Genomic DNA, 22,478 nt, shown 5'->3' with positions numbered 1-22,478 from the left:
GCAGAAGCAGCAGTTAACATTGGGGCAATTATGATAAACAACAGATTCATTAACATTGTAAAACTGGCCCTAAACATTCCATCTGTCCTTGGGCCAGTGGAAATTTCAGGTAAGAGGCAAATTTATTCCATAGATCTCTTAAGTACATTAACTTAAAATTAAAATATAAGGAAGGTCATCACACAGTAACTTGTTTAGTCAAATTCTTCCCATTGGAAACAGAGCATGTCTTTATACTCACCTCAAGTCTATGAATGGAAAACCTAATATAGTTTCCGTTTACATTGAATGACCAAAATCACTATTTCATTTTCAGTCTGTGACCACTGGAATCACCATAGGTTCATTGCCTCTGCTTTATAGACTTATTTAAGATTGTAGAGAGAACAGAGTGAAAAGTGCATTTTCCCACATACCTGATCCTATGAAAAACAAAGGAACCTTTCCAGTGAAATCTCCTACTAATCTTCCCCAAAGATTACTAACTGAATCAGTGAGTCACTGTTGCTAAGACTACTGATACCAGTACTTTAGAGGCACAACCACATAATTCAACTTCTAAATGAACCCTAGCCACAGTAGTGCTTAGGATGTAAATACAATAGAAGAACAGTTGCCTAGCACTAAAGATGATATTGATACAATCCCCCAAACACACACTGCAAATTAAAAAAATAAATATGTACTTTAAAAAAATTTCTTGACCTTTCAATTTTTGAGTATAATATCATTTATTGTTTTGTCCTTAAATCCTTGTGATTTCTAGGGCTGTAGTATACCATGTTAGCAGATGGCAGAACACATGTTTTGTACAGTTTCAATACTGAAAATAGATACATAAAATTTGGGGACTTACAGAATAAAGTGTTCTCTCTCCCCTAAATGATGGTGGATTAATCATCCATCACTGACTTTTCTTCTGAAATTTCCTCAATAACTAACTTAATCTTGCATAAAGTTAAATCATTTTGATTTTACAAATTTCCCACCATACCTTTTGGGATATGTATGTTATTTTAGTTGTTGTCACTGTTTTTACAACACTGAGGGTCAAATGCATGGCCACACACATGTAAACAAATGTTCTATCAATTAGATGACCCTAGGCAGTCATCTCCCTTGTTGTAAACCTCATATGTCTGAAGATTTACTTCCATAACAATACAGATACTACTTAGGCAAACATACTTTTCTTTAAAGTTTTTTTCAGTGCAATGTGGACATCTTTATTTCTTATACTATAGATAAAAGGATTCAGCATTGGGCCCACAATGGTATAAAAAATGGTAGATACTTTATCTTCATCCCCAGACACACTAGAAGGCTTAAGATACATGAAAGCTAGAGCTCCAAAGAAAAAAGAAACAGCTATTACATGGGAGCCACAGGTACTGAAGGCTTTTGACCTACCCTCTGCAGAATGGATGCCAAGGATGTTGGAAAGAATCAAGGTGTAAGAAATAAAGATAGTCAGGCTGGGCACTGTTACATTGACACCCACAACAATGTAAATCACCAGCTCATTGATGTAGGTACTTGTGCAGGAGAGCTTCAGGAGAGGAGGTAAGTCACACATGTAGTGATTGATGATGTCATCACAAAAAGTCAGATTTAGCATGCAAACAATGTGGGCCATTGCACCCACAAACCCCATCACATTCACACCCACCATCATCAAGTGACAGATCTGATTGGACATGGTGACCTGATAGAGCAAGGGCTTACAGATGGCAGCATATCTGTCATAGGCCATGGCTGTCAAAATATAACATTCATCTATAACAAAGAAGGCAAAGAAAAAGAGCTGAGTCATGCACTCTGCATGGGAGATGGTGTTCTGCTTTACAAAACTCACCAGCATTTTGGGGACTATGACAGAGGAGTAGCAGAGATCTGTGAAAGATAGGTTGAAGAGAAAGTAGTACATGGGGGTGTGCAGGTGAGGGTTCAAAACATACAAAACTATCAAGCCCAGGTTCCCCACAATGGAGACCACATAGATTCCCAAGAAGAGGAAGAAGAGAGGCAGCTGGAGCTCCGGCTGCTGTGTCAAGCCCAGCAGGATGAACTCCTTCACCGAAGAGTCGTTTTCTGAGGCCATTCCTCGGGTCATAGCTGTGAGAAGAGTAAAAAGAATAATATTAGAAGGAGATTCCAGCCCCTCCAATATACCCCAATAAAACTGAGACTTAGAACAAGAATCACATAATAAACTCAAGTTCACACTTCTCTGTGATTTTGATTTCTACATTTGATGGGAGCTCATGTACTGAAATAAACTTAAATGTATGAAATGCCATATCTCTGAGAATAATTTTCAGGGCACTAATGACTATTTTTGGTTTTACATAATCTATGTTCTGCTTCCACCTTTGATCATCTACCTCCCCATTCAGGCTCAGTGGTCATCTCAAAAGAGAAGATACAAGGCACATCAAAGACCAACTGGATTGCTCTGAGATGATTTGAGGAAAACATCAGACAAACAAAATCCAAAAGAAGCAATCAATTTGACTCTTACCCCTGTCCTTGAAAAACTCACAAGTAAACTTGCTATCTCTTCACTCCTCTCACAGAGGGGCAAATATAAGTAGCACTGATGGACTATAAGAGGTATAACCCAGAGGGAAAAAAAGTTCTTTTCTATTATCACTAGGTTTGGCTGTTTGATGATAAAAATATTAATTTTGAACTGGAGAAGCCAGAGACCTCATTCATCTGGCTTCTAAGAAGCCATGAGTCATGGATTATGATTTCTTGCTTGGCTTTGCCCAGATGTCCTCTCTCAGGCAGAGGTTGCAAGTAGCATCTACTGATGTGATGTCACAAGGGCCACAAGATAATGACCCAAGAGGTTTCTGTGAGTTTTCAGTCTTAGGGACCTGAGTAAAATTGGAAGGCTTATGATTGCCAGCTATTTTCCTCAGAGATCAGCCTTTGCCACTATGGTGCTTACAGACTAGTCCAACAGCAATGACATTAGTTTATAGGAGGTATACACTATTGTTTTCTTTTGATGTTTTGTTTGAAAATTTTATACACATACATAATGTGTTTTGATCACATTAATCCTAATCCTTTTGCTACAATTCTTCCCTCAATATCCCAATACTCTTCCTTCCCAATTTCACCTATTTTTTCTCTTATAATTTTTTTAACCCACTGTGTCCCCTCAACACTACCAGTATGTATATGTATATAAGGATGTCTATATGAGTTTAAGTGAACTCTCAAGTAGCAGATCCTTGAAGAAAAATTAATAGGTTTATAATAGTAACCATCTACCAACAGTTCCCCAGTTCTAGGTGGAACTTCATAACCATATCCTCCTTCCATGCTTGGATTTCAGTGGGCTTGATCTTAGCATATTTGCATATTGTTCCTACCACAGAGAATGCATTTGAGCAGTGAGCATATTGAATACTGAAAACATCCTCTCTGGGTCTTTCAGTCTTTCCTTTCCCACTTCCATAATGACTCATGAGTCTTGAGAGAATATGGAAGTTCTATATAGGATTAAGCATTCACAGTCCCTTATTGTCTACCTGATAACTAGTTTTGGATGTCTGTGTTAGCTACCATCTACTGTCAAAAGAAGCACCTCTAATGAAGGTTGACAGATGCTTTAATCAATGGGTATAACGTATAATGGAAATTCATTAGAGTTCAGTTTAATACTATATTCGTAGCAGAGAAGTAGTCCCAGGTACTTCTCTAGGACCCATGATTGATCTATTCTTGGGCCCCAAGAACCATACTAAGAATGAATACTGGTTGTGGAGCAAGCCGAAATCCAATCCCAAAATGTTTTTTTACTCCAACAAAACTTATGGAAATATTACACTAGTGTGTATGTCCTGCCAGGTCAGTCTTAGGATTCACACCTAGGTAAAATGATTATTACATTTCTCCTTTGATAGCATGTGTAGACTGTAAAAGTCGGACAATGTCAGGTTCACCTCCTAACTTCTTACACAAAACATGACCCACTTTCAAATAATGATGCGTTCTTCTTTCTCTTTAGTGACAAAGAACAGTTGAGAGACAGCTATGGGGAAAGATTAGTTTCTCAGAAGACTTTGAATCATGTTGAGGGAAAATATTTGCCTGTGATGACTTCATATAATGGAAGTTAAATTATCATACCTTCTATTCAGGTCTCTGTGTTTGAATTAGTAGATCAGAGTTTGACATTGTGTATTGTGTTGTATGATCAAGTCCATTGCTTTCCTTTTTGAAAGTACCAACGAATAAAAAAGAGAGTAAAAAACAGTTCATAAGTCAATATGGATTTTTTTGAAGCTAGAAAGCACAAGAGCCAGTTTTAGTTTGACACAACCTTTATTTCTCCAAGGTGTGATTAAACTATATGGTGTCTTCTGAACTAGGGTCTAATCATCAAGTGTGGGAATACTCAAGAGCAGTGTCAATACCCCATAATATTAGAAGATCTATGGAGACACAGTTGGCTAGGAACTCCAAAAAAAAGATAGCTTATTCTTGGTTCTAGGCTTTTATTTGATACCCTGTGGTGTCTAGGAGAAACAGTGTCTCTGCATGAAAAGATACATCAATTTAAACTCTTTCTAGACATGAAAATATTTTAGGAAGCTTGTGCAATAATAGTTTACACATGACTTTCTCAAAGGTCTTTAGTGTTTGTTACCCCTCCTAAAACTCAGTCCTCTGTCTGCCCTCCGATCTCCTGCCTGAACCATCCTTTGATTACAGCATGCATCTATGCTCCATTGTTACATGCATTATTTTCCTGCCAGTCTGGAAACTCTCCATTAGAAAAGCAGGAAAACCTGTTTCATGTACTATGGATTCTCCATACTTTCCTTCACCAGATGAAATCTTATCTTCTTGTTTATAATGTCTGCCTTCATACATATCACACATGTTTCTTTATCTATGTCCATAAGATCAAAGATATATGGATGCTTTCTTAGGGCTAATATTGAAGCAATTAAACCTGACATGTGCATGGGGAAATTTATAAATATATGTAGAAGAATGAATAAATTAGTATCCCTCCCATGTTCTCTAAGAATACATACTGATTACTAGACAGAATATTTGTCCCACAGACAAAAAGTTTATATAGTGCCAATGGTTATCCTTATAGACAAGAATGAGGACAAGGTGACATCCCTAAGGCATGTAGAGCCATGGAAAACTCCTAGGGAGTATCACAGTGAACTCCAGACTACAGTTACTAAGTTCAGAAAGAAAGAAAAAAACATATATCTTCCATTCCAGAATGTCATCCTGGTTCTCTGAAAATACAGAGAATATACAGTTTATTTTGTCACACACCTAGAGCATAGACTCAAATCAAAGGCAAATCAAATCAAATATAACAAGCCATTATAAAGTTTAAAATGTTAAAATCCAGATTCTCTTCCTTTTGGGATATCATTGGGATACATTAAAATGTTTTATTCTTTTGTGGCAAAACATTGAAAGATCTCCAGGACTCATAAAGTCAATGTGGCCAGAGTGTTGGGGAAGATGACTAGCACTAGAGAGATGGCAGTAGTCTTAGGGACAGAGGCAATTGTAGCAGTGGGAAAAAGTAGAAGAAAAGTAAGAGACAGAGAGTGGGGGAGGCATCTTAACAGAGTAATGTTCAGAGAAGATTTGAGAAGCACAAATGAAAGGAGAGAGAGCATGAGAGAGAGAGAGAGAGGAGAGAGAGAGGAACAAAGGAACGGAAAAACAAAGGAAGAAAGGAAGACTTTGCAAAGAAGGTCTAAACAAGTCCATAACAGAGAGAGAGAAGAAAACAAAAGTAACAAAAGCCTTAATGACACTAGCCTAAGTATTAATTAAATTGTGGAGTTGAAAGCAGAAGTTAAGAGTGAAATTTTGGTTAACATTTTAATTTAATATTAAACTGGACATGAAAGTACAAGTTTGAATCAGAGAAATTTGCTGACGAGTGTTAATAAATTCAGAAAGAAACGTAGGAACGTGCGAAGTATACAGGTCATTTCTCTAGATAACAAAGCACAGGACTGGTGAAATGTATGGAAAAAATTAAATAAAATAGCAGAAAAAAGAAAATATCCAACTGCACATTTTTCTATGTAAGATAAGAAAATAAAAAGCCAGCTACTCAAATGAATCTGAAATATTCCTGAATCTCCAAAATTACTAAGGGACCAAAAATTCCTTAGGGCAGACTTGAAATGTTCTCTACAGGACAGACTTTCCATTGGGGTCCCATGGTGATTAGGACTTGGTGATTCATTAAAATACGTTCCATGGAAAATGTTAAGAATTTTTTATTTGGTTAGTTTTTGTTTTGGTTTTCTTTGTTATTCATTTTTCTCCTACAGTCCATGCTCATTATGTTCCAGCACTGAGAATGCTAGGCAGTAGAGTGAAGCTTCTAGCCAGGAACCATCTGTTTATCTCCAAGATCAATTTCATAAGTGGCATCAGCAATGAGACCTTTTTTCAGGTTTTTTAGGGAAAGCAACAATAATAGCCTTATTAATATCCTGTGATATCTGGTGGACAGTCTATGGAACCCTTTTGGCGAGCAAGTTAGCATGATATAACCCATTTATGGCACTTGAGGTTTCAGTTGGTGGGAAAAAAATGTCTGATTGAGGTGTTGTCCCCCCCATTATATGGTGACATCCATATAATAATTTTCAATTAGGAAGCTGCTATAGTAGAAGTGTTCCAAACAACTTTTCAAAAAGCCTTTAGCATTAGCTGCTTCTTTACTTGAAGTTATATACCATTCCCTCGAGATCTACAATTTTTTGTTAGTTTTCCCATATTCTATGAGAAAGTATTATGTGTGTGTGTGTGTGTGTGTGTGTGAAGTGCATTTATGATAACAACTCCCATTCCTTCTTTAGCTCCTCTTATTGTCATTCTACCTCATCTTGCTCTCAAATTTATGTCCTCTTTTTTATCACTTACTGAGGTAATTAGTGTCATTTGTGTTATCATGGGTGTAGAAGCATCTGTTGGAGTATGGGCATTCTAACAAGGCCACTTCCTTAAAAATACTGACTCTCTCTAGACTAGAAAACTTATTAGGTGATATAAGAAATAGAGAGAGAAGGCTCATGAACCCAAAACACTAACTGATGAGCTATTGAGAGTATTGAGGAGCTCCTAGTATTAAGAGAGTCAGTTTGTTTTGATGCTGTAACTCCTGTCAAGTTAGTCATACTCAAGTGGTTCATCCCACATCCATGAGTATATGTCTAGCACATATATGACTAGGTCAATTGTTTATAAACATATAAAAAATAGGCCATGAAATTGGGGGAGGATAGGAAGATAAGGAATGAATCTGGATAGAGAAGGAGTCAGGTGATTATGATCAAAGTACAATGCATAATAATCTCAAAAACTAATAATTATATTAGAAAAGAACCTGTTGTCATAATTTTCAAGTCTGAGAGTCTTAGGCAAGAAGCAAATCCAAAACAATCTACAAATAACCATTTTAAAAAATAAATTCTCATTTAAATACATCAAACAACTCTATTAAAAATTGGAGCTAAAGTCATTGAGCACAAAACGCTAACAACTTCTTAATGATCTCCTAATGTAAGTTTCACCTCATCTAAATATTTGTGGTAGTTAGGTGAGTGGCATCTGTAACATAATGCTTTCTTTTTATCTTTGATCAAATCTCAGATCTGTCACTTTGTGTCTCAGTTTGTTCCTTGTAAAATAGAAGCAATAACAGCAGCATCATGAACTTAAGAGTTTTTTTTTAAGTCCTTAAAACAGTGTTTAGCATACAATAACTCAATAGGTAGTAAATTGCATTACTTTTTGGCATAACAGTGGTAAATATAAATGAATTTTATTCATTCAATATGTTCCAATATTTTCATGCATCTAATATTTCCTATATGATTTTTTGATATATGCCAATAATGTAGATGAAAAATATATAAGGGCGACATAATTATTTTAATAGAAACAGCTAGAAAAGTAACCTGAAAAATTATTGAAATTTTGAAAATTATGTCACCTCTTGTCTATGTTAATCTCTATGTAGAAAATAAACTCATCAAATAAAAAATGCATATACAAAATTATTACAAAAGATCAGGAAATAAACCAATTTGAGATAATGAATGAAAGCTCATGGGTTGTCTTGGAAAGAAAAGATATCCAAGAGAAAGAAGAAGGTAGCCTTGTTCTTAAGTAAAATAAGTAGACAGAGTAGTCTTACACTGATATAGGCAATAGACACCGTGTTGAATACAATGACTCTGTAAATACCTCCAGACTATGAACAATTACATACAAGAGACATTACATAGTAGAAGAAAAAGGGATACTGTAAAAAATTTCAGGCACTAAGCTCTCCCCATCCTTCCCTTCTCACTTTTTTCTCCCCATCTCCCCTTACCCCCCTCCCACCCCACCCTTAAGAACCCGATTTTTTGCCTGGCAATCTTGTCTACTTCCCCTACCCAGGGGGATAGCTATATGTTTTCTTTGGGTTCACCTTCTTATTTAGCTTCTTTAGGATATCAAAATATAGACTCAACGGGATGATTGGGATACAGGAAGGTTGGATAGGGGAGCAGGGAAGCACATATCTTAATTAAGGGAGCCATCTTAGGGTTGGGAAGAGACTTGGACCTAGAGGGGCTTCCAGGTGCCTAAGGCGAGGTCCCCAGTTAGTTCCTGGGGCAGCTGAGAATAGGGAACCTGAAATGATCCTATCCTACAGCCATACTGATGAATATTTTGCATATCACCATAGAACCTTCATCTGGCGATGGATGGAGATAGAGACAGAGACCCACACTGGAGCACTGAACTGAGCTCCCAAAGTACCAATGAGGAACAGAAGGAGGGAGAAGATGAGCAAGGAAGTCAGGACCAAGAGGGGTGCACCCACCCACGGAGACAGTGGGGCTGTTCTATTGGGAGCTCACCAAGGCCAGCTGGATTGTGACTGGAAAAGCAGGGGATAAACCCGGACTCTCTGAATATGGTGGACAATGAGGGTTGCTGAGAAGCCAAGGACAATGGCACTGGGTTTTGATCCTACTTCTTGTTCTGGTTTTGTGGGGGCCTAGCCAGTTTGGATGTTCACCTTCCTAGACCAGGATGGAGGGGGGAGGACTTCGGACTTTCCACAGGGCAGGGAACCCTGTCTGCTCTTCAGACTCGAGAGGGAGGGGGAGAGGAGTGGGGGGAGGGTGGGAGGAGTGGGAGGCTGGGAGGAGGCAGAAATTTTTTTTTTCTCAATAAAAAAAATCTTTAAAAAAAATTTCAGGCACTGTAGAAATATAAAAAGAAGGAAAAAATAAAAGATAAGTAATCAAAACAAATAAAAAATTAAAGGGGAACAGCAGAGAAGTAGAAACATATCTAAAAGAAACACATCTGTATTTTGCTTGTTGGTGAAATTCTGCATGGTTCTCTTTGCAACAAGATTCAGTCCTTATTCTTCAGGGTATAAAGAAATACTCAGCATTTGCACTAAACTCTATCTTATTAGAAGATAAGTTATCTATCAAACGTTATATATCCAAAGAAATAATTAATTAGCAATGATATGAAAATACTGAGTTTTATTAGTAGGTTTCAAATTTTGGAATGAAAACATAGAATTGCACAAAAATAAAGTAACAAATACTTATAGGCATAATATTTCAGTCAACAAAGTCATTCTGACCTTCTCTGTTGCTCATCACAATACTTGCCTGGAGTAGACACAAATAATTCATAATAAATCATCACCCTACAGTGTGTCTAGCTGACCAATGTGATAATAATGAGAAGTGTGCTATGAACAGCTTTTTCTTCCTTCCTCTTGTACTTTAATCTAAAAGAATATAGACATCAGATCATTTTGAAAACAATCTTTTTTTTCTCTGGGAGCCTAGAATTTGTGCTCTCTCCCCAAATGTCTTTATTCCTGTTCTGACAGTCACAGCCCTTCACCTTGTCTTACATATGAACAATATATAACACTTTTTAAGACATTGCCCTTTAAATATGTGCAACTATTATTTATCAGTTTAAATACATACACATGCATGTTGTTTTGCCTAGCCTCTTATATAGCATTCACCCATTTCCCATAACATTTCCTCATCATCATCAAGATTGTTCCTGCCTCTAATACTCCGTTCAGTATTTCCCTCTGCTTAGAAGTTCTGTGGACAGCCACACAATCAGTCAGGTCACCAACAGCCTCCTCAGGAAGATCCCTTTCTACCAGCCAAACTAAGTTAAAACAGCTAATAAGAGCACAATTACATTTGTTCAAGACATATTGTATCATGTGTCTGATATAAACTTACAGGCACAGATATGATTTATTTAATCACCTGAATAATCTACAGGCTTCTGAGATCTCAAGCATCTTTATCTTTCTTCATAGCTGTATTCTTAATATTTACCAAAGTCTAGATATCCTGGTGTCTAAAATAGAAAACATGCTCAGTCTCTTTTGCTGCTGCAATAACCTCCATTACCGTATAAGAGTAAAATTATTAAAGAGAAAGAATGTACTACTAGTAAATTAAGATTGCATCATTATGTGAAGAAAAGACAGAATTACTTTCCAGGATTAGCTTTTATGGGTCTGGAATCACTCAGAGATTCACTGATATGACCAAATATAAATTAACTTCTAGCAAAGAAGAGGCTTTTATCATGACACTGGTTGGCCAGGCTTATACCTTGGACTCAGAATTCCCACAAAGTAGTACAATAAAGGCAAAAAAGGCATAAGATTACACTTCATTTATTTATAGACATGCATTCTCCAATCAGAAGGTAGCATTCTATTTATGCACACACACACACACACACACACACATCTTTGCCTAATTGCAAACACAAGCTTTTAGCAAACAAATGTCCTGCAGGTATCCTTTTCCTTTTGTACAAGCAGCTTGGTTTACAGAAGCAGAAGCAACAGTTAACATTGGGGCCATTATGATAAACAACAGATTAGTTTACATTGTAAAACTGGCCCTAAACCTTCCTTGGGCCAGTGGAAATTACAAGTGAGAAGCAAATTTATTTCATAGATTTCTTAAGTACATTAACTTAAAATTAAAACATAAGGATAATCATCACACAGTAAACTTGTTTAGTCAAATTCTTCCCAGTAAAAGCAGAGCATGTTCTTATATTCACCTGCCTGCTCTCAAGTCCATGAATGGAAAACCTAACATAGGTTCCCTCTATGTTGAATGACCAAAATCACTATTTCATTTTCTGACTGTGACCACTGGAATCATAATGGGTTCATCACCTCTGCTTTACTTGATTTATTTAGGATTGTAGAGAGAAGAACAAAGTAAAAAGTGCATTTCCCCTCCATACCTGATCCTTTGGAAAAACAAAACAATGTAAAGTTTCCAATGAAACCTGCTAATCTTCCCCAAAGATTACTGTTACAGGAAGAGGACCCACTTGTACGTCCCGGCTACCAGGCTAGCTTAGCCCCAAAATAACCACACAGAAACTCTATTAATTAAATTACTGTTTGGCCTATTACCTCTAACCTCTTATTGGTTAACTCTCACATCTTGATTTAACCCATTTCTATTAATTTGTGTATCGTGATGTGGCAGTGGCTTCCTGGCAAAGATTCAGCATGTCTGACTCTTGCGGCTCCATGGTGGCTCTCTCCACTCTGCTTTCTTCATCCCAGAATTCAGATCTGTCTTCTCTGCCTATCAAGTTCTGCCCCTATCAGGCTAAGGCAATATCTTTATTCATTAACCAATACAAGCAACACATAGAAAAAAGAACCTCCTACACCAGGGTACTAAGTGAATTAGTGAGTCACTGTCTATAATCTACTGAAATAATTATTTCAGAAGCACAGCCACATGAAACTTCTATGAACCGTAGCCACAGTAGTGATGAAGATGTAATTAAGTTGAAGAGCAGTTGCCTAGAACTAAAGATGACCGTGATATGTTCCCCCAAACACTCACTACAAAGTAAAAACATTAAAATGTACATTTAAAAAAAATCTCTTGACCTTTCCATTTGTGAATATAATATCATTTAGGGTTTTGTCCTTAAATCCTGGAGCATATCATACTCATAGAAGGCAGAACAAATGTATCTGATCATTTTCAAAACAGACAATAGGAACACAGAATGTTGAGAAATTACAGAAAAAAAAATGTTATTTGTACCCTAAAAAAATTGATGGCTTAATCATGCTTCAGTGTCTTTCCTTCAGGAAATTCTTGATAATTAACTTAATTTTGCATTATATTAAATAACGTTTTTATACAATTTTCTCACCATAGATTTTGGTGAGATACTTGTGTTATTTTAGTTGTTTTCATGGTTGTTTTCCAACACTGTGGGTCAAATCCAAAGCCTTTTGAACGACAATATCCTGCCCATGAGAGGATTCTAGGCACTCCTCTCTCTAATTGTAAACTTCATGTGTACTAAGATTTACATCCATTGCAAAACAGATTCTTCTTAGGCAAACATACTTTTCTTTAAAGTTTTCCTCAGTGCAATGTGGACATCCTTATTTCTTATACTATAGATAAAAGGATTCAGCATTGGACCCACAATGGTATAAAATATGGAAGATACTTTATCTTCATCCCCAGACACACTAGAAGGCTTAAGATACATGAAGATTATAGCACCAAAGAAAAAGGAAACTGCTATTACATGGGAGCCACAGGTGCTAAAAGCTTTTGACCTACCCTCAGCAGAACGAATGCCAAGGATGTTGGAAAGAATCAAGGTGTAAGAAATAAAGATAGTCAGGCTGGGCACTGTTACATTGACACCCACAACAATGTAAACCACCAGCTCATTGATGTAGGTACTTGTGCAAGAGAGCTTCAGGAGAGGAGGAATATCACACATGTAGTGATTGATGATGTTGCCATCACAGAAGGTCAGATTTAGCATGCAAACTATGTGGGCCATTGCACCCACAAACCCCATCACATACACACCAGTTGTCATTAAGTGGCAGACCTGATAGGACATGGTGACCTGATAGAGCAAGGGCTTACAGATGGCAGCATATCTGTCATAGGCCATGGCTGTCAAAATATAGCATTCATCTATAACAAAGAAAGCAAAGAAAAAGAGCTGAGTCATGCACTCTGCATGGGAGATGGTGTTCAGTTTCACAAAACTTACCAGCATCTTGGGTGTGATGACAGAGGAGTAGCAGAGATCTGTGAAGGAAAGGTTGAAGAGAAAGTAGTACATGGGGGTGTGCAGGTGAGGGTTCAAAACAATCAGAACAATCATGCCAAGGTTTCCCACCATGGAGACCACATAGATTGCCAAGAAGAGGAAGAAGAGAGGTATCTGGAGCTCTGGCTTCTGTGTCAAGCCCAGCAGGATAAACTCCTTCACAGAAGAGACATTCTCTGATGCCATTCCTTGGTTTATAGCTATGAGAACAGTAAAAATATTAACATTAGCATGAATTCACAGCACTCTCCAAACTACTCAATTAAAATGAGACTAAGTACCAGAATGTAAGGATAAATTGAATCTCACACTTCTCTGTGAATTTGTTTTATACATTTTATAAGACCTCATGCACAGAAGTGAAAATAAATATGTAAAGGCCATTTCCTTGGGAATAATAGTCAGGCACCAGTGACCATTTTTGGTTCTGAACCATTTCTGTCCTGCTTCTAGCTTGACAATCCATATCCCAATTCAGGCTCAATGGTCATCTCGAGAAAAGAAAAGACACAAGGCACATCAAAGACCCACTGGATTGCTCAGATGCGTTTTGATGAAAAAAACAACATAAGCCAAACCAAAGAAAGAAAGAAAGAAAGAAAGAAAGAAAGAAAGAAAGAAAGAAAGAAAGAAAGAAAGACCCAATTTAGAACTTACCTCTCTCCTTGCAGAACTTACAATTAACCTTGCTATCTCTTCTTGTCTACTCCTACAGAGGGGCAAGAACAGGTAACACTGATGGATTGTCAGGCATATATTGAAAGAAATATGCTGTTTTCTGTTCTCAGAATTTGGGCTGTTTGGTGATAAGTGGAATTAATTCTGGACTGGATAAGCCAGGGATCGCCTTTCTCTAGATTCTAAGAAGCTATGATTTCTGGCTTGAGCTTTCCCCAGATGTCCTCTCTCACTCAGAAGTTGGAAAATAGCATCTACTGATGTCACAAGGGCCACTTGGTAATGACCCAAGAGGTTTCTTTGAGTTTTCAGTCTTAGAGACCTGAATAAAAGTTGAAAGGCTTGTGATTGCCAGTTATTGTCCTCAGAGATCTGGCTTTGCCACTCCAGTGCTTACAAACTAGTTCAACAATAATGACATTGGCATATTGGAGGTATAGATCATCATTTTCTTTCAATGTAATTGTTTAAAACTTTTATATACAAACACAATGTGTTTTGATCAAATTTATCCTAATTCATTTCCTATGATTCTCACCCATTATACTGACACTCTTCCCTCTCAACTTCACCTTTTCTTTTCTCTTACATTTAAGACACTCAGCACCGTCAGTATGTATATGAGTGTAAGGATGTCTAAGTGAGTTTAGGTGGCCTCTCAGGTGGCACATCTTTAAAGAAAAATTACTAGGTTTATAAGAGTAACCATCTACCAACAGTTCCTCATTTATAGGTAGAACATTGTGACCATATCCTCCCCCCATGCTTGGATTTTGGTGGGCTTGATCTTAGCATATTTTCTTACTGTTGCAATCACTTTGAATGTATTTGAACAGTGAACATGCTGAATTCTGAAAATGTAATTTCAGTATAATTTTTTAATTATACTGGCATTTTCAGTTTTTTAATTCCTACTTCCATTATAATCTGTGAGTCTTGAGAGAAATGTGGAAGTCCCATGTAGGAGTAAGCACTCACAGTCCCTTATTGTCTACCTGATGACCATCTTTGGATGTCTTTGCAACTATCATCTACTGCCAAAGGAAGCACCTCTAATGAAGGTTGAGAGATACATTAGTCCGTGGGTATAACATATAATGGTATTCTATTACTTTTCATTTTCATACTATATACCCAGCAGAGAAATAATCATAGGTACTTCTCTAGGACCTATGACCTAACTATTCTCATGCCCCAAGAACCATGCTAAGAATGAGTACTGGTTGTGGAGTAAGCCGGATATCCAATCCAAAAGTGATTGGTTACTCCCACAACACTTATGGATATAGTACACTAGTGGGGATGGCCTGCCAGACCAGCCTTTACTGTAGCTCTTAGTATTCACACATGATTATTGATTATTATAGTTCTCTTTTAATAGCATGCAGAATACTTTAAAAGCTGGACAATACCAGATTCACCTCTCAGCTTCTTACACAAGACATGGCCAACTTTCCAGTAATGATATATCCTGCTATCTCTTTAACTGCACAGAACAGTTGAAAGGCAGCTATCAGGAAAGGCTCAGTTCTCACAAGCCTTTGAATCATGGTGACAGACATTAATATTTGTGATGACTTCATATAATACAAGCAAAATTATCACACCTTCTTTTCAGGTCTGTGTGTTTGAGAAGTGGATCGAAGTTTGACATTTTATGTAGGTGTGTATGATCTAAGTCAATTGTTTTTGTTTTAAATCACCAAAAAAATAAAAAAGGTTCAAAAGGTACACATGTTAACATATAATATTTTTAGAGCGAGACAATACAAAAGCTCGTTTTAGATAGACACAAGCTCCATTTCCCCTTGTTGCGACTTGAATAATCGAGTCTTCTGAAATAGGGTCGAATCATCAAGTTTAGGGAAAATTAAGAGCACTGTATATACCTGTAATATTAGGGGATCTGTGGGGACACAATCAGGTAACAACTCCCAAAAAGGTAGCTCATTCCTGGTTCTAGGTTTTATTTGCCAGCCTGTAGTATCTAGTAGAAACACTTTCTCCAACTGACAAGGTTTTCAACTTAAACTCATTTTAGACATGAAAATATGTTAGGACGTTTATACTGTAGTCGTTTACACATTGTTTCTCAAAACTCTTTAGTGTTAGCTGTTCCTCCTCAAACTCCCTCCTCTACTCTGCCCTCACATCTCCTGCCTGAACCAATCCTTTCAGCTCTATTAGTCCCCATTCTGCCTTCACATCATCTGTGCTCTAGTATTACCTGCATTTAATTCCTACCAGTTTGGGAGCTCTCCATTAGAAAAGCATGACAACCTGACCTATATTCTATGGATTCTCTGTACTTTTTATTCTTTTATTCTTGTTTATAACTGTCTATCTTCATTCATATAACACAAGTTTCTTAATCTAAGTCTATAACATTGAAACGATATGGCTGCTTTCTTCAGAGCTACTTTTGAAACAATTAAACTTGAGATGTGTAATGGGTGCTTTATAAATATATATAGGAGAATGAATAAATTAGTACCCCTCCCTAGTTCTCTAAGAATACATACTTGATACTACCCATTCTATTTGTCCCACAGTAAAAAAAAAAAAAAGACTTATATAGGTCCAACGTTTTGTTCTTATAGACAAGAATGTGGACAGGGCAACATCCATAAGGCATGTAGAATCACAGGTAACTCCAAAAGACTATCAGAGTAAATTCCAGATTTCAGTTACTAAGCTCAGAAAGAAAAAAAAAATCTTATGTCTTCCATCCACGAATGTCCCTCTGATTTTCTGAAAATATAGAGAATACCCAATTTGTTTTTCCACACAATTGTAGCATATAATCAAATCAGAGAATAATTCTAACAGTGGATTGTAAGATCTGACATGCTAAAATAAAGTTATCTTAATTTTGAAATGTCATTGGGTGTATTTTAAAGGTTTTATACTTTGGTAGCTTAAAATTGAAACATCTACAAGATTTAGAAGATTAATATGGCCAAAGAACACTAGGAAAAATGACTAGCACTAGGGAGAAGGAAATAGCCTTAGTTGTAGAGGCAATTACAGCAGTGGGAACAAAAGAAAGGTGAAAAGGGAAGGGAGTAAATCAGTAATGAAGGTGAAGAAAATAGAAAAAAAAGGGTGTGTGAATTAAGAGTACTGCTGAAAGAAGGTTTGATAAACCCAAAAGGAAGGTAAGAAAAAGGAAGGAGAGAAGGAAGAAAGGAAGGAAGGAAGGAAGGAAGGAAGGAAGGAAGGAAGGAAGGAAGGAAGGAAGGAAGGAAGGAAGGAAGGAAAAACATTGCAAGGGAGAACTCAGACAGACTTCTCATAAAAAGATAGAGAGAAGCAAAAGCAACACAAACCTTAATGACACTAGCCTTAGTGCTGATTAAATTGTGAAATTGCCACAAGCAGAAGTTAGGAGTAAAATTTTGGTTAAATTTTTATATTTAATTATGAGCTGCTGCACTTGAAATTAAAAGTTTGAAAGGGGAATTTACCAACAACACTAAATAAATTCAGAAAGAACTGTCAGAACATGAGAAATATACAGGTCATTTTTCTAGATAACAAAACACAGGATTGGTGAAATCTTGGGGAAAATTGAATAAAACAACAGAAAGAAGAAAGAAATCTCTAACTGCAGATTCTTCTATTTAAGACAAAAATAAATCCAGCAACTTCTCAAATGAATCTGAATTATTCCTGATACTACAAAACTACTAAGGGACCAAAAATTCCTCAGGGCAAATTTGAAATGTTCTTTGCAGGACAGACTTTCCTTGGTGTCCCATGGTGATAAGGACTTGGTGATTCATTAAAATATGTTTCATATTAAATGTTAAATACTTTTTCTTTGGTTTGTTTCTGTTTCAATTTTCTTTGTTATTCATTTCTTTCCTTCAGTCCATGCAAAGTACTCTCCATGTTCAATGTCATAAGTGGTATCAGCAATAAGACCTTACTGTCAGGTTGTTGAGGGACAGCAGTAAGAATAACTTTGGCAAAGGCCTGTGACTTTTAGATGGACAATCTATGGAACCCTTTCAGCCAACATGTTAACATGATATAACCCATTCACGGCATTGAAGGTTTTAGTTAGTGACATAAAATGTCTTGTTGGGTTTTGTCTCCACCTAAATGGTGACTTCTTTTAATTAGGAAACTTCTACAATAGAAGCGTTTCACAAAATTTTTCAAAAAACCTTCAGTGTTAGTTGCCTCTTTGCTTAAAGTTGTTTACCATAACCTCAGGCTCTTGCAAATCTTTAGTGTTAGTTGTCCCATATTCTCTGAGAGTATCATACAAATATATATGTATGTATATATACATATAAACCTACATATACTGATTCGATGAAATCAACTCCTATTTCTTCATTCCTTCTTTGGATCTTTTATCAGCTCATGTAACTCATCCTCCTCTCAATTTCATGTCCCCTTCTAATAATATACTGACTCAAATCAGTGCTGTTGTGTCAATATGGGTGCAAAGCCACTGCCTGATACATAGGCATCCTAGCAATGCCACTTCCTTAGCAATACTGACTCTGCCGACTCTATATCACCCATTGGGTGATATAGTAACATGGAATAAGAGGGACTCATGAACCCATACCACTAACCAAGAATCTATTGTTAGGTGATAGCTCCTAGTGAAAAGAGAATTAGTTTTCTTTGAGGATATAACCCCTGTCAGGTTAATCATGCTCAAGGGTCTACCCCACACCCATGAGTATATGTCCTGCACATATAAGACTAGGTGGATTGTTTAAAAACAAAACAAAAATAGGAAATGAAATTGGGAGAGGATAGGAAGATAAGGAATGGATCTGCATAAGGGATGACTCAGATGAATATGATGAAAGTACATTGTGTGATATTCTCAAAAAATGAATTAAAATATTATATTAAAATAGAACTATAATACAGTGTATGAAATATCTTTGCAAGAAAAATTTTCAATCAAACCATAAGCTAGACTTAAGGATTAAATTCTTTCAATTTTATGCCTCCAATGTACATGTAGATAAACATGGAGTGACTATAGACAGTTTCCAAGAGTCCATTTTATAATGACACTTTCTCATCTCTTTCTTTTTTCCATTTGCATTAGCTCACATCACTCTAATTAAATGACAGAAAACTATATCAAGTGGTAACATCTAACTAAGGCATAAAGAACTTCATATTTTTTTTTGCTATGATGCCTTACAAGCCTGAAACTTTCAACTTTATCAGTCAAGGCTGATTTAACACAGAATGTTTCATATTGCACTATATTTTATGACTATAAAATATATTAACTAAACTGTATATCTCTGGATGCTCTTTAAATGCTTGAGTATAAATGTAAAATAAATTCATGTCTTAGTTTTAAAGTTTTAAAGCACTAAATTGGACGAACAATAGAGGAGACAATGTACAAAATTTGAATAAACTTAAGGAATAAGAACAAAAAAAGTAGCTGTCCAATGAAACATAGAGGAACCAATGAAAAAAATAACTGAAAAAAGCTTCAGAGATACCTCAGCCAAATTCTGGATAGATGGGAGCAAGCACAATTAGAAAAAAAAATGAAGACATACAGCTAAGACCATCTATGTAAGAGACAAGTCCCACACAGTGAAGCCTCACAGCACTCATTAACAAATGTATTGTCTGAGCTACATAAAAACTTTTGTAGCAAGTATTTGGTCTACGTGATTCACAACTTTCCACAAAAGAGTTAAAATTAACAAATATCTTGCAGTGATTTATTCTGTGTCCTGGTTTGCTCAACACATATACTTACAATTATTCATCTAACTAAAAGGAACTGCTTTATATTCAATAGTAAAATCAAAATATTGGCATGTTCGTTGTGTATTACACAAACGTGAATTATTAAAATTCAGAAATATCCTTTCCAGAGTGTTCGAAATTTTATTCATACTTACTAGACCATATTCTCAAACAAAGTACATTCATAGTTTTTAATTTTTGATATACACATGTCTAGTCATAATATATTCTATCAGGTGTACAGGTGAAACAGCTATTTGAAAATTTTTATCTCTTAATTTTTCAAATTTAATTTCCTTTAAACACCCAATGAGAAATAAAATGAACATGCAAATGTGATAGCTTTGCACTTTTTATTTTTTACTGACAAAAAAAAAATTGTGTACATGTATGAGGTACAATGGAATGGTATCACAGAGGGAGACATTTGGCAGTGATTAAATTGGTCAATTTCACAAGTCTGTCATTCCACACTCTTACTATTTCCTCACTAAGACACCTCAAGTCTATGCTTTTAACAGTTTTGAGCTACAAATTGTTGACTTTCCTTAAAACATGTTCCTTGTACCTGAAACCTTGAACAGCTTAATCCCCTGGTTCTCATCTCAACACATCCACACCTTTTAAATATTAAACTTCAGTCAAGTGACTTGTCAACACTGGAAGCATCACCATGACCAATTGTATTTTCAGAACTTGGCCAGCTTGTGAATAGATTATTCTTTATCAGTCTGTGCAGCCTGCACATGAGTCTCAGAACAGATAGGTGTCACACACGTCAGAGGCTCACATTTCAATTTTGGTTTAGTACCAAGGTATTATAAAAATAAATTCAATGCAGCACATCCTGTGTTTTTATAAAAGCATTTTATGTCCTTGCAAATAAGCGACTCCTCCAGTCCTATGCTTCAAATGTGCTAAGAGTTACTTCTATAACAAATACAGATTCTTACTTAGGTTAGCATGCTTTTGTTCAAAGTTTTTCTCAGTGCAATGTGGACATCCTTATTCCGTAAACTGTAGATGAAAGGATTCAGCATTGGGCCCACAATGGTATAAAAAATGGTAGATACTTTATCTTCATCCCCAGATGTACGAGAAGGCTTAAGATACATGAATGCTGAGGCTCCAAAGAAAAGAGAAACAGCTACAACATGGGAGCCACAGGTACTGAAGGCTTTTGACCTACCCCCTGCCGAATGGATACCAAGAATGTTGGAAAGGATCAAGGTGTAAGAAATAAAGATAGTCAGGCTGGGCACTGTTACATTGACACCCACAACAATGAAAACCACCAGTTCATTAATGGCAGTATCTGTGCAGGAGAGCTTCCGGAGAGGAGGAATATCACACATGTAGTGATTGATGATGTTGCCGTCACAGAAGGTCAGACTTAGCATGCTACAAGTATGGGCCAAGGCTCCCACAAACCCCATCACATACACACCCACCGTCATCAAGTGGCAGACCTGATGAGACATGGTGACCTGGTAAAGCAAAGGCTTACAGATGGCAGCATATCTGTCGTAGGCCATCGCTGTCAAAATGTAACATTCATCAATAACAAAGAAGCAGAAGAAGAAGAGCTGAGTCATGCACTCAGCATGGGAGATGGTGTTCTGCGTCACAAAACTCGCCAGCATTTTGGGTGTGATGACAGAGGAGTAGCAGAGATCTGTGAAGGAAAGGTTGAAGAGAAAATAGTACATGGGGGTGTGCAGGTGAGGGTTCAAAACAATCAGAACAATCAAGCCCAGGTTCCCCACCATGGAGATGACATAGATTGCCAAGAAGAGGAAGAAGAGAGGTAGCTGGAGCTCTGGCTGCTGTGTCAAACCCAACAGGATGAACTCCTTCACAGAAGAGTCATTAACTAAGGCCATTCTTCTCTGAGTCTTATCTGTGAGAACAAAAAAATCATAACGTTAAAATAAAATCCCAACCCTCTGTATCCTACCCCAGTAAAATAAGATTGAGAACCAGAATTGGATGTTCAATTCAAGCTCACACTTCTCTGTGCTTTTTCTTTCTAGATATCATTGATATTCATGTGCAGAAATAAATATGAAAGTGTGAAAGGTCATTTCTCTAAAAATAATATTCAGGGAACCAGTTACTGTATTTGGTTCTACTGCATCTCTGTTCTGCTTCTACCATCAAAATCTACCTCTTCTTTAAGGTTCAGTGATTATCTCAGAAAAGAAGACACAAGGCACATCATAGATTCAAGGTGTTCTGGAGAAAGAAAAACAAGAATGTATCCAATTCCATACTTACCCCTATGCAAAGAAAACTCATCAGTGACCTCACTAAGTCTTTTTTTTCTCACAGATGGGCAAATACTTAATGCATTAAGAGCTATATAGGTGCATAGCCCCGATAATGTGTAGCGTGTGTGTGTGTGTGTGTGTGTGTGTGTGTGTGTGTGTGTAAAACACTTTTCTGTTGTTACTACATTTGCCTTTCTGATGATGAGAAAAATTAATTTTGGACTGGCAAAATCAGAGCCAGCATTTCTAGAGATTATATAAAGTCATGATAGTAGATCATTATTTCCAATTGTGACTTTTCCAAGGTTGTCTTCTCTAGCCCAGAGGTTGTTAAATAGCATCTATTGGTGTATTAAAGAGCCAAATGATTATGACTCAAGAGAATTTTATGAGACTGTAATCTCAGGACCTCATTAAATATTGAAAAGTTTTTCTTTCCCAGGTATTTTCCCCAAGAGATCAGGCTTTATTGCTATGGTACTTAGGGACTAGTTCAACAGTAGTGACATTGGCTTATTAGAGGTATGCAATTTTGTTTTCTATTTATTGTTTAAAAATTTTATACAT

At 36.7% G+C, this 22,478-nt stretch overlaps 3 protein-coding genes across 3 annotated transcripts; all 3 read right to left on the bottom strand.

The window, feature by feature from the left end:
- Window positions 1–1,174: 1,174 nt before the first annotated feature.
- LOC101999224 (olfactory receptor 145-like) lies at window positions 1,175–2,113 on the bottom strand. The gene has a single exon (XM_005347071.1). It carries the CDS (start codon window positions 2,111–2,113, stop codon window positions 1,175–1,177), a length of 939 nt encoding a protein of 312 aa, XP_005347128.1.
- Window positions 2,114–12,468: 10,355 nt separating this feature from the next.
- LOC101998656 (olfactory receptor 147-like) lies at window positions 12,469–13,404 on the bottom strand. Its single transcript, XM_005347069.2, has one exon. The coding sequence runs from the start codon at window positions 13,396–13,398 to the stop codon at window positions 12,469–12,471; it is 930 nt and encodes a 309-aa protein (XP_005347126.1). The 5' UTR covers window positions 13,399–13,404.
- A 7,190-nt stretch (window positions 13,405–20,594) lies between these two features.
- Window positions 20,595–21,530, bottom strand: LOC101998939 (olfactory receptor 147-like). Its single transcript, XM_005347070.2, has one exon. The coding sequence runs from the start codon at window positions 21,522–21,524 to the stop codon at window positions 20,595–20,597; it is 930 nt and encodes a 309-aa protein (XP_005347127.1). The 5' UTR covers window positions 21,525–21,530.
- Window positions 21,531–22,478: the final 948 nt, after the last annotated feature.

The sequence above is a fragment of the Microtus ochrogaster genome, chromosome 5, assembly GCF_000317375.1.
Source record: "Microtus ochrogaster isolate Prairie Vole_2 chromosome 5, MicOch1.0, whole genome shotgun sequence".
In the NCBI taxonomy this organism is placed as follows: Eukaryota; Metazoa; Chordata; class Mammalia; order Rodentia; family Cricetidae; genus Microtus; species Microtus ochrogaster.
Note: the sequence above shows the minus strand (reverse complement) of the source record. Positions and strands in the feature narration are given on the sequence as shown.

Excerpts from the sequence above, each read along its gene's own strand:
- LOC101999224 (XM_005347071.1), bottom strand. The coding sequence starts at position 2,113 with ATGACCCGAGGAATGGCCTCAGAAAACGACTCTTCGGTGAAGGAGTTC.
- LOC101998656 (XM_005347069.2), bottom strand. The coding sequence starts at position 13,398 with ATGGCATCAGAGAATGTCTCTTCTGTGAAGGAGTTTATCCTGCTGGGC.
- LOC101998939 (XM_005347070.2), bottom strand. The coding sequence starts at position 21,524 with ATGGCCTTAGTTAATGACTCTTCTGTGAAGGAGTTCATCCTGTTGGGT.